Here is a 12,626-nt window from a genome sequence, read left to right as displayed (position 1 = left end):
TCCAATAATCATGAAACATGCAAAATAGATGAAATAACATAAGTATTATCTCCAAATATGAAATATATCAATGAATAACAGCAAATTATGATATAAAATAGTGATGCAAATTGGACGTATCACTTTGTTAGATCCATTCTTTTGAGTGTAAGAATGATTTTTACTTGGATAATATGATAGAATGAGTACAAAATTATGTGCTCTCTGGTTCATGAATATATAATTTTATTCTTGAGTAAAATATCATCAAGCATAATTTCTTTGTACCTCTAGTGTCACCCATATAAAAAATTAGGCAGAAAAGTTTGTGTTGAAGTTTTTCACAGGGAATGGAGGAATATCACACTAAGATGATTCAAGTATGATGAAGATCATAAGATTGGGGATTCCCATGCAACCCCACCGGACTCATTTTAAAACTCCTGGTTTGAGCACCTCTAAACTTTTTTTTTGAGCAACATATAATTTTCCCAAAAACTTGAAGCGTCCTTGTTTTAGTTGTGTCTTGTTTTGTTTTGTTTTGTTTTGTTTTATGAGAGGACCATCATGTTGAGTGTTTATAATGCATATGCATCAGGTACTGGAGCAAACTCTTTATCTCCGAATGTTCAAGTAAAATAAGGTGCATGCTTTTAAAAGAAAAGGAGGAATGCCTAAAAGCTGAAATTTATTTGTGTATTGTATTTCTAGTTTCATGCTCTATTGAGTGATGATTTGTATGTGCCTTGTTCAGTGCTACTTATTGCTAGTATATATAGATGTTTAATTTTAATTATTATTGTTTGAAGATGAATGAATAGCCTATCGATAATATTGTATGCTTTTAGACCTCTTGCTAGCCAAAAGATTTGAATTTTTACACAAGCATAGACTTGTTTCCAAGCTCAACTTAAATCCAGTATCTATCATATCTACCTACATAGAACTTGCTATTCTAAGTAAAATTTGTGTGTTTTGCCTCCAACCTTTGAAAAATTTCTTTTTCGTGTAATTTAAATCTCATAAGAAAGTAAGGTTTGGTAGGAAATACCACTATGAGTAATGAGCTAGACCAGTGGCGAATCTAGGATTTTACGGTAGGGGTGGGGCAGCTAAGCATAATTTGTTTCTCAATACCACAACCATAATATGACATGCCAATATACATGCATAAAATTCAACAATTCGGAGCACAAATATTTAAACTAATTTATCAAAATTCTATTTATTTTGTTGAATAAATTTCTATGTTCAATGATCAATAATGAATCGATAGCAACAATTCTACAATGAAAAGAACTATTCAATAAAGAATAACTACATAAGAAAACAATATCTGGATGTACCTCACATGTTTGAAGAGAGGTCACAAAGCTGCGATGAAACATTAACCCTAACTTGTAGGTCTCCGTTGACTGCAGACCGCGTCTGTCTTACCCGCGCAATTAATCAGATCAACAACAAGGACTCCCTCTGTGCCTGGCGATGTAGATATTATTTCAGAGAAGGGGGAATCTAGATAGATGGGAAGGATTGGGGAAGTGGCGGACAACAGGCGAGAACTTGTAGAAGGAAAACTACCGGATCGTGCAGCGCTGATCCTGATGATACTCTTGTTGGATGGTCTGGTCCTAACGTTTTTTCTCAGATTATTTGTATATGGGCTAGCGGGCTGATTTCTTAGGGTGGGGCACGCCCCACCCATACACCCTGTTGGCTCCGCCCATGAGCTAGACCGTAACCATGTTTACTTGGGAAGTCTTTCAACATTGCACTTTTGGGGTATTGCACCCTGTGTTGATCATCATTTATTTTGATTTGTTGATGACTATCTCTTGTGGAATGAATGACGGTTATTTTAAGCAAGTAGGCATGCATTGTTAGAGAAAAGCAATGGACCGCTAACCGAAACCATGCCTAATCATGGTGGAAGTTTCAGCAACGAGCATCCTCAATAGGAAGAGTGAAAAAAGAGTTGTACTTGTGAAAGAAGAGTTGTGACAAAAGAGTTGTGTGAAAAAAGACTATGAGAAAAGAAACAAAAAGAGTATGAGAAAAAAGTGAGAGAGAGTTAGAGAGGATGCTCAACGTCTGTTGCTCATGTTGTCCCGTTATGGATGGCCTATAGTTGAGATGCACATCTCCTTTGGTCCTTTGTGCATGCGGCATGAAGGTACCCCATTGCGATACTTGGTTGAAACATGTATGTTGAAAGGTCTTGGTAATCTGAAGTTGTGAAACGAGAGGTGTAGTCCTTAGCATTGAAGAAAATGAGGCAACACTTACTCATAAGAGGTCAAACTGATGACACATAGACATCTTTATACATGAGATACTTGGTAGCCCATCCTTATTATTATTGTTGACATGAATTGCATAGCTCAAGACCATGTTTTATGCTATCTACTTTTTATTTTGTTAGAGGTTTAGCACATACATTCCCTACTTACTTTATTGTGTTCAAGAGTCAAAAGAAATATTCCTGAAAAGAGAAGACAAAGAATCTTCCAACAATTCCATAGGATCATTCCAAGGATGCTTTATGATTCATAAAACTTATCATTCTTGTGACTTACAATGCTATTTACTTTTATGCATGCTATGTAGAATGTAAGAGCTATCACTTGATGAGTTCATATTACATATTGTCATTCTTTATTGGCTGAACCTTCTGATACTTTGCATGATTATTAAGAAGCTATATATTATAAACTCCAAATTTCATGTTAGTTTTATCACATTCATGCTCGGGACGAGCATAGGTTAAGCTTGGTGATGTTGATGCATGTAAAATCCATACATGAACTTTGTCCTTTATCATATTGAATTCCCACATATTTACAACATATATGATGATAATACCATTTTTACATTGATTTATGGGGATTTACCAATGATTCCCTTTATTTGGTTTATAACGCTGTAGAACAGGAAAACCCTGTTTTGTGTATTTTTCACTTTCAGAGACCGATACAGGGTCAAATTGACCTGGGATTTTTGGAGCGTCACCTTTTCATCGAGAGAACCAACATGGGCCATGACAGCTCACCTGGGGAGGCCCTAGGGCCAAAAGAGACCAGGTGGCGCGGCCAAGAAGTCTGGCCGCGCCACTCAACCTCTTTCAGTCGTCGATCACCCGTTTGCCCTGATTCTTTCGCGAACCGACGTATTTTTCCCTAAAACCGACTATATATATGAACCCAAAGAGTTCTCAGGAGGAGAGCGCCGCAGAAAGACAGAAACACCAAAACAAAGGCTGCTGCAGAAAAGATTGGAGGGGAAAACTCGTCCGGGATCACCGCCGGAGGGATCTCCACCTTCTCCAACGCCTTCATCATCATCATCATGACCAAGAGGGAGTAGTCCACCTCTGGACAAGGGATTTGTGGCAGTAGCTTGATCTATTTCTCTCATGTTCTTCATAGTACTTTGCCATATGAGCTGCCTATCATGATTATGATCATAATTGTAATACCTATGTGGTGGATCCTTATTCTATGATATTATTTTATGAGATCTGATCTTATTATATTGTGAGATGTATTGATAGATGCATATTATGTACCCCGTTCTTAAGTTTATATTATGATCCAACACCTATGCAAGAGCGTGTGTGGGGTGATGTGTGTGTTAGATGGAGTAGCATGGTTTTAGTGATAGGATAGTGACAATATGTTCAAGATCTATTATGGCTTTGCCTTTCTTTTGCTACCTCACTAGGGATAAAGTGAATGCATGTGCTATGTGACATAGGCATCCCAAATGGGCTTGCCGAAGATAGTACCCGGGGTTTATTGAAGGCCCATTATCCGAAGAATAAGAAGATTCGGGAGCCCAAGATATATTAAGGAAAGTTAGAGTTGTAATAAGAAGTGCTATTTGTAATCCGGCGGGATGAGTTAGAAACCGTCCCGGACTCTGTAACTTGTACGAAACGAAACCCTCGGCTCCACCTCCTATATAAAGGGGGAGTCGAGGGACGAAGAGATCATCGAATCATTGTTCACAAACCCTAGTTTTCATAATCGTCGAGTACTTTTCGGCTGAAACCTTCGAGATCTACTTACCCTCTACTTCTAACCAAACCCTAGCCTATAATCCATAGGCATTGACAAGTTGATACCTTGTCACTATGTTAATCATGTGACAACAATGATGATCTTGTTTGTTCAAGGTAGCATATTTGATATTCAAACTTCATGTCAAAGTACTTATTGCTACGCTCTGTTAATTCTTAATACAAGATTGATGAAGTTTCTTTATTGTGGAGTATAAGAGAGGTGTGTTGCATCATATCTATGTTAGGACGTGATGTCCATATTAATTCTGATATTACATATAATACTATCTGTACCTTCACATGTAATTGATGAATTGCTTTTTGTCCACCCCAACTTTACGAGAGAATAGTCAAGTGAACCCATGAACCCCGTTCCACTTTTTATCATAAGAAACAACTTTATATTGCTTTTACATTGTTTTCTATTTGCTTCACTATTTTAATCCGAGAATGAAAAAATATTACTTTTCTTATTTGCATCCAAAACACCAAAAACAATCGATCTCTTTACAGTTTTTACTTAGTTTATCTAGTTTAGTTTCTACTTGTTTTATTACTACTTGTGTTATTTACTTACATGAAACCTTGTGCTTGACAACCACATGGTGGAGTTGGGGATACAAGGCATTTGCTTTACTTGCATGATTGCTTGAAGAAGAGAGAAGAGAATACTCTTCCATCCAGTTTCCCGAGAATTCGATATAAACCCTCGAGTCACCCTTGTGGGGAAGATATTCACTTGATACAACACTCTGCACTTGGAGTCCCAACGTATCAAGATTCTTTTTGGCATTGCTATTAACCGCTATCAACGCCCACACTAGCCACTTGGTTGCTTCAACTCAACGCTGCAACAACAAGTGTATGGTAAAACCTTCCAATTCGAACCTTGCTCAATAAATTTCTAGTAGCGAGATTTCTGCCTTAAGTGAGACCTCTCCTTTTTAATTAAGCACATAGGGCCTCACACTAGTGTCTCATATGCTGTCTCATTTGCACTTCATCAAATCCAAGAGTTTGTACAACTCTTAGACTTAGTTTGTTGACTTAAGCGTGGTGCTTAGGTGAATGAATCGACCTCGTGAGACTTAGGGTTTCATCATTTGTAAGCTAACCCCGTGCTTCGAAAAGCACAATTTTTTGTTTTCTCTTTAAGTTCCAAGCAGGCTCTCTAGGAAGGAAATCGTCATTCCATATTAAAGAATATTCATTGAAGCAAAGGTTTTTGTCTTATGAAAGAGAGGTTATTCGTACCTCAACGGTAAAATTCATCACCCTTGCTTTAATTAAGCTTGTGGAGGTAACCACTTCTCACACTCTCTTTTCAAAACTGCATTTTCTCTTTTTTTTTTGGTGATATATTCAAGCTTGGTTCTTGCAAGAGCGTAGCTTGGGTAAGTTACTTTAGCATGTGTAGGATCATGCACAATGCTCTCATTCAATAAAGTTTTAAACAAGCATGTATCCCACTGCTTTCGTATGACTTGCTTGAGTAAGTTATGTTTCGTACTTACAAGGGAGAGATGAAGATATAATTTACCTTCATACACTCTCGCAGTTTTGGAATTTCAACATTTTAAGATAATAACATATTTAAGGGTCTTTAGGGATTTCTTTGGATTTGGGCAAAGGGTCCTAACAAAGCATTAGCAATATATTCTTGCACCAGCTTTTTCAAGGGTAGCCCAGATAAAAAGCACCACTTGTGTCACACATAGTATGGTCTAGTACTACTAAATGATCTAAATATTTTAGATCATTTAGTAGCGCTTTACTGCTAAATGATCTAAAAGCCGTATCTAATCTTCTAGAAGATTTCTTTCCTTATAGCATTTCGTAAGGCTCATCACCCACTGCCTTAGGGACCGAACACCTGGTCAAGCTGCATTTGTCCCTTAATTGCTTTATCACCAATGATTAAAATCCACCCGGGACGGATAAATGCATTTTTAGATACACGCATTGGTTGTACGCGCCAACCACCTCGAGAAATCTCTCCCCGCCCTTCCGTGTATATCAGTGGCACGCATTAATTAGCCAGTAACGCCAGCCGCGTCTGCTGGCGGGGGTTTATGACTGTAGCGACGCCGCGTACTTGGTGGTGTACATTGAATGTATAATATACGCAAATATACGCAAATATACGCAGCCGAGCAATCTTTCGTTTATTAGTACCTATATCTCGAGCATCAATACGGTGTATCGGCGCGCCCCGAATTAAAACGCACCTCTGGCATTAAATTCGACCCAACTTTGCTCAGCTATAAAACCCCATTGTGCCTGCCCTCTCCTCCCAAGTCCCAACCAAACCCTCTCATCCTCCTCAAATCATCCATCTCCTGGACAACCAAACCCTAGCCGGCTACTGCTACCCCCTCTTCTCCTTCAGAAACACATTTTAGTTGAGAGAAGAGAAGAGTATAGTAGTCTAGACCGAGTAGGATACAGCAGCCTGCCCTCGCCACCCCGACTGAGGGGCCCCGGGTTCAGAGGCACGTGCAAGCCTGCAAGGGTCGTTACCTCCCCGTAAAACAAAACCGCGACGCAGGGGTGAGGACTTCTCCTTTCTGCGATAGCTTCCTCCTTCTGACCACCAACACATCTCGCCCGCCCATGGTTTCCTCCCCTGCCTCCCCTAGGGAGGAGGATGGCGGCGGCGGCGGCTCCGGCAGGCCCTCGCGCCGCGCCGAGAAGAGGAGAATGCACGGCAGCACTGCCTCGCCGGAGCCGGCTTCCGCAGACAGGACGTCGCAGGTACGGGTCTCCCCTCCCGGATATTACATGCTTGTAGATCAGGCTATTATTATTCGATACCATGGATAGATTGTTTTCTTTCTTCCTCTGTTAGAGAAAAAAAAAACTGTTCTTGGTGAAAGTAAAGTCTCGTCCCTCTTGTTTGGTTCGGGAGCACTAGTACGGTTTCGTTTGATTGATTTCTATCATTATGTCTATCCATATGATTTTCCTCGTATGAACTTCGATGTATCGGTCATGCATGAATTCTAGGGCAATGCTAACTGGTCGGATCTATGCAGCAATGAGATGGGATTTGTGGAGGGGATGTGTTTGATGCTTGTTCTTGGGCCTGGCTATAGATGGGAAAACATTGGTTGAATCACCCAACAGGGGGTGAGGGTTGGGGTGGGATTCGCGCAAATTAGAATTGTGGGGCGAGGTTACACAAGTTACTTGGATCCCCTGACCGATCTGTAAGCTGTTCTTACAATTGCGGGATCGAGAATCGGTCAGCGATTTGGATAGCGCGACCAGTGGGGATGCGTTCCTTAGTAATAATTGTTTGTGTTGATTTGCGAGGAAAATATCTAATGCTCCCAAAAAGATCATGTTGATTGTATAAATTGCGGCGCAGACTTTGAACAATATGGGCGGATCTGGCCTGCCCAAATTGGTTCATGACCTATTAGGGATACAACTTTTTTAGTCTGTCCCGATTGGGTACTTAGCAAATCCATGGATAAGATATACAAAGATATAGATCTCAACCTTGAAATGATTTTACTGAGTTTTCAACCAGTGACAAGATCTACGGATTAAAAAAATCATCAGGAGATTCCGATACATGAACAAAATATGATGAACCGTGCCACTGTTCAAATTACTTATTTTACATTTTTATTAATCATTAAGTTTGTAATTTGAGGTATAAATTTCTGCATACTATGAGGACATTAATCCTTTATTACTTTCTAATTAAGTGAAATATTAATCTGGAAAGTTGATCTTATGATGGTTACTCTTTGTCTCAGGATCTCCTCTCATCAAGGAGTTGCGAGGAAGACGGTGATGGAACTACAACTGTACGTGCTTGAAAGCTTTTAACTTCATTGCCACAAACCTAGCATTCCATCCCCTACAATTACATGATTTTCTGTGCCTAATTTGTTTGCCTCTTTGTCTTCAATTCATGGACAGACATGTGGAAAGTGGCACCCGGAGGAATCACACAGACCTGAAATTGGCGATGCTCCTGTTTTTACCCCAACTGAAGAGGTTTGTGGACTATTTTCTTCAGTAGCAGAACTACATTATGTGACATGCTGTTTTTGATAATAGTGTATAATCTTCTTTCACATCAGGAATTCGAAGATGCAATTGGGTACATTATGAGCATCGGTCCTCAAGTCGAGAAGTATGGAATTTGTCGTATTGTTCCACCGTCTTCTTGGAAACCACCTTGCCCTCTAAAGGAGAAGAGTTTTTGGGACTCTACAGAGTTCAACACCCGAGTTCAACAAGTTGACAAGCTTCAAAACCGAGAACCCACAAAGAAAAAAACCCAACCTCCAGTTCAGAAGAAAAGAAAGAGAAGAAAGAAACTTAGGTTTGGGATGTCTAGCAGGCGACCTAGCGCGAAAGACTCCGACGAGAAGTTCGGCTTTCAGTCTGGCTCAGATTTTACACTCGACGAGTTCGAGAAATATGCCGACGACTTCAAGCAGCAATATTTTGGAATGAAGGGAATTGATGAAATGTCTCTTTCTGAAATTAAAAGTGGCAAAAAAATTTGGCGACCATCAGTTCAGGAAATTGAAGGAGAATATTGGCGGATAGTTGTATGCCCTGATGATGAAGTTGAGGTACTTGATTGCTTATTTCTTTACATGTAGATTACGTTCTTATTAGGATTTTCATTTGTACTGATAGACATCACACTTTCTTGGCATAGGTGGATTATGGTGCTGATCTGGACACCGCAACGTTTGGTAGTGGATTTACTAAACCGTCTGTTTTAGACTCAAATAAGCAAGATCCATATAGTTCATCTGGTTGGAACTTGAATAATCTGCGACGACAGCCTGGGTCTGTTCTTTCATTTGAAACTGAGGATATATCTGGTGTTGTAGTCCCTTGGCTTTATGTTGGGATGTGTTTCTCATCATTTTGCTGGGTAAGATTTTTCATTGTTCTATTTCTCATTCATCTCGTAAAATGTGGATAATTAATATATAAATGTTGTTTATGGCTCTTATTCTCATATATCCTAATTTGTATGTTGCTGTAGCATGTGGAAGATCATTTCCTTTATTCTCTGAATTACATGCATTTTGGTGAACAAAAAGTATGGTATGGTGTTCCTGGTGATAATGCAGTGAAGCTGGAAGAAGCTATGAGAAGGAACTTGCCAAGACTGTTTGAAGAACAGCCTGATCTCCTGCATGAGCTGGTAACATTTTATTTTGTGTAATGGCCTAGTGACTCTGATAAAATGAACTCAATGTTTACAAAGTAACCTAGTTAAATGTTTTTTTGGAACTATAAGAGTTCATGCAAACTGGAAACTATTTAGCATGCTTCAAAAAAATCAAAGAGAACTGGAAACTATTCAGTACCATCGCATTATTCAGTATCATCGCATCCTTTTGATCATAAATTTTAGGAATTTTAGGACTCATAATGATTATTGCATTAATAGTAGGACAAACCATTCTGGCAGAGCTGTTTTTTATTGGTAATTTGTGCAAGCATGCAGCATAATAGTCAATATGCTCCTGCATTATAAAAATATATTTGCATCTTCACCCAGTTTCATTCTGAATTTTCTTTGTGCAGGTTACACAGTTATCCCCTTCTGTTCTGAAATCAGAAGGAATACCTGTCTACCGTGTTGTTCAGAATCAAGGCGAGTTTGTTCTAACACTACCGCGAGCTTATCATTCTGGGTTCAACTGTGGCTTCAACTGTGCAGAGGCAGTAAATGTTGCTCCTGTGGATTGGCTGCCCCATGGACAATGTGCCGTTGAGCTCTACAGAGATCAGCGGCGAAAGACATCAATATCACATGATAAGTTGTTACTTGAAACTGCACAAGAAGCTCTCACACAGCTTTGGATGAACCTTCACAACTCTAAGACTGGTCAGAAAAAATATTTATGGCTTGATAGCCGTGGAATAAATGGAGTGTTGACAAGTGCAGTTCAGGTACTTCTTAATTCTTATAGGAATTTATTATTTGTCAGTTCTTACTCAAAGAAATTAAGTGTTACTTACACTTTTCATTCCTCATTTCAGACAAGGGTTAAAATGGAAGGTGCAGCACGTGAGGCAAATGCTCTTTTGCAATGTAAGAAGATGGATCAAGATTATGATTCAACAGACCGGGAATGCTTTTCATGCTTCTATGATCTCCATTTATCTGCTGTCAGTTGCCAATGCTCGCCAAATCGCTTTGCTTGCTTAAACCATGCAAACCTTCTATGTTCATGTGAACCGGACACAAAATTTGTGCTATACCGATACAGTATGGAGGAGCTGAATGCTCTTATTGCAGCTCTGGAGGGAGATGCAGCTGCAGTGTACCAGTGGAGACAGTACAATGCAGACTTAGTTTGCCAATCTGGTTCTATGCAGCAGAAGATTGACTTCAGTAAAAGCGCAGAATTATCTGGACCTGTAATAGATGCTGACATTGATTGCAGCTTTGATGGCTGCCATGATCTTGACAAGCCAGTGGGATATCCGAAAGAGAAGGAAGTTCAGAATAAATGTGTTGATCTGAACATCGAAGATCCATCAAGTAGTTGTAGAATAAAAGAAGAGCTAACCTGTAGTTCTAGCACAGAAAAGTTTGACAAGGACAAGATGGTCATCGATTGTGAGTCTCTGGGGACAAGTAATCCAACTAGTCATTCATTCGACCTATCATGTCCTCCTAGAACACCAACAGAAAATTCCACCCCAGCCTCCAAAGCTACTGAGAAACTGTTTGGTGTTGACATTGAATACGGCGTGGCCAAGGCTTTGCATTCCCAGGTTTTTCAAGTGGCCAAGCCTTCTTCAAGCCAATCTGATCAAGTCTCCCGGGCAACAATATTAAGGCATGTGGTTGAGCCACTTGACTATGGAACAGTGATGGTTGGCAAAAATTGGTGCAATCATCAAGCTATCTTTCCAAAAGGTACATGCACTAAATATTGCAATGAGTATTTTCATGGTGCATAAAAATGTTAAAATTAAGAGAAAATGGTGTCTTTGCAGGATTTAGGAGTCGAGTTACATTTCACAATGTACTAGATCCAACAAGGACATGTTGCTACATTTCAGAAGTTCTTGATGCTGGACTTCTCGGACCATTGTTTAGGGTATGTATGATTCCAAATACCTCCTATTTTCAGTCTTAAAATCATTTGCTTTCTTGTGGTAACATGCTGGTTTTCTTTCAAAATCTAATAACAGGTGGCAGTAGAAGAGCTTCCGGAGATTTCGTTTACTCACACTTCACCAATTCAATGTTGGGACAGTGTGAGAGACAGGGTAAATGAAGAAATAAAAAAACAACACAGGGCTGGAAAATCCGGTGTTCCTGATCTATTATCCACCGATTCTGTAGACGGACTTGAAATGTTTGGTTTCTTTTCCCCACCAATCATTCAGGTAATTTTTCAATAAATATATAGGTTTTGTTTCTCTGAGAGGAGGTGGTCACTTCATTAGAACATGTTATGAATTTCACTAAGAAGCTCTTTGTTGTTTAACAGGCAATCGAGGCTCTAGATCCCAATCACAAGTGCTTAGACTATTGGTTGTCTAAGTGTACGCCTCCTTTGAAAAGACTCCCTTTGGAGTCTATGATGGCCGCAACAGTTGACGGCACTAATAATTCCCCCATAAAGTTACTTGGGGTTGATATTACCAGCAAGGAATCTGAACAATCCAGTTTCAGCAATAATTCCTGTGCTGAGGAGGTTAAACTGGGTAGGTTCCTGAAGAGGGCTGAACTCCCAGAAGACTCGGAATTAGTTGGCATGAATAAAGCAATTGACAGCAGCATTTGGAGTGGCAGCCGGCAATCTGCAGGATGAGATGAAGAATAATGTAGATAAATAGTGCTCTGAATAGATAAGCGATTTTAATAACTCATCCTAGAAAGCTTTTCCTTAGGGAACCATTCCATTAGAATTGAACCTAGAACCACCATTGATTTGCATTCTTATAGGATTGCATTCCCTAAGCTTTAGATCATCCCGATTTATTCTAACTTGGCAACAAGTTATTTTACTCTCTGATAGTCTCCTGATTAGCCAGGTTCATGGTAACCTATTTAACAAGATGATCATTCAGTTCTCAAAAGTTTACATGTACAAAATCTTGTTGCTGGAAATTGAAGAAGAAATGAAGAAAATTGATTTGATTGCATGGTGCACTAGTGCCACTTCGTCTGCGATGGATACCCTTTTTCCGTCATAAAAAAATGGATTAAGTGGACCAGACCACATTTCGTTGTTGCGTGGGAATCAGTCAGTACGTTTGCTTGATTTATTTATCCTTGATGATTTTGTTAATACCACCAAATTATGATGGTTGATATAGTTTCTCAAGTGCGGCCTGTGGTACAGTTAAAAAAACATCATTCAAAGGCTCTTTGGAATTGGAAATGTTGAGGAAAAAGATGTTCCCGATATATCTCCATGCATATTTTCAAAGTCTTCTTACCAGGAGAATATAATTGAGAACTAAACATTCCTCGTGTACAACAATATACAAGCACATCACTCACAAGACTGGCTGAACCACGACTAAACAAACACAGCATCAGCACGACACAGGCACATAGCAGCATGTCAGTGTT

The 12,626-nt window shown here is 39.5% G+C and overlaps 1 protein-coding gene across 1 annotated transcript; it reads left to right on the top strand.

Annotated features, from left to right (window-relative positions):
* Positions 1-6,618: 6,618 nt before the first annotated feature.
* Positions 6,619-11,999, top strand: LOC124649745 (lysine-specific demethylase JMJ18-like). The gene is made up of 11 exons (XM_047189331.1): positions 6,619-6,793; positions 7,807-7,857; positions 7,973-8,050; positions 8,137-8,637; positions 8,727-8,948; positions 9,063-9,224; positions 9,611-9,979; positions 10,070-10,955; positions 11,036-11,139; positions 11,234-11,431; positions 11,536-11,999. The coding sequence occupies exons 1-11, from the start codon at positions 6,653-6,655 to the stop codon at positions 11,857-11,859; spliced, it is 3,036 nt and encodes a 1,011-aa protein (XP_047045287.1). The 5' UTR covers positions 6,619-6,652; the 3' UTR covers positions 11,860-11,999.
* The last annotated feature ends 627 nt before the right edge of the window (positions 12,000-12,626 follow it).

Source organism: Lolium rigidum, chromosome 4 (genome assembly GCF_022539505.1).
Source record: "Lolium rigidum isolate FL_2022 chromosome 4, APGP_CSIRO_Lrig_0.1, whole genome shotgun sequence".
NCBI classification, from domain to species: domain Eukaryota; kingdom Viridiplantae; phylum Streptophyta; class Magnoliopsida; order Poales; family Poaceae; genus Lolium; species Lolium rigidum.
Note: the sequence above shows the minus strand (reverse complement) of the source record. Positions and strands in the feature narration are given on the sequence as shown.

Coding starts and splice junctions, on each gene's coding strand:
- LOC124649745 (XM_047189331.1), top strand. CDS start 6,653: ATGGTTTCCTCCCCTGCCTCCCCTAGGGAGGAGGATGGCGGCGGCGGC. Junction 7,858..7,972: donor ACGGTGATGGAACTACAACT/GTACGTGCTTGA, acceptor ATTCATGGACAG/ACATGTGGAAAGTGGCACCC. Junction 8,051..8,136: donor TTTTTACCCCAACTGAAGAG/GTTTGTGGACTA, acceptor CTTTCACATCAG/GAATTCGAAGATGCAATTGG.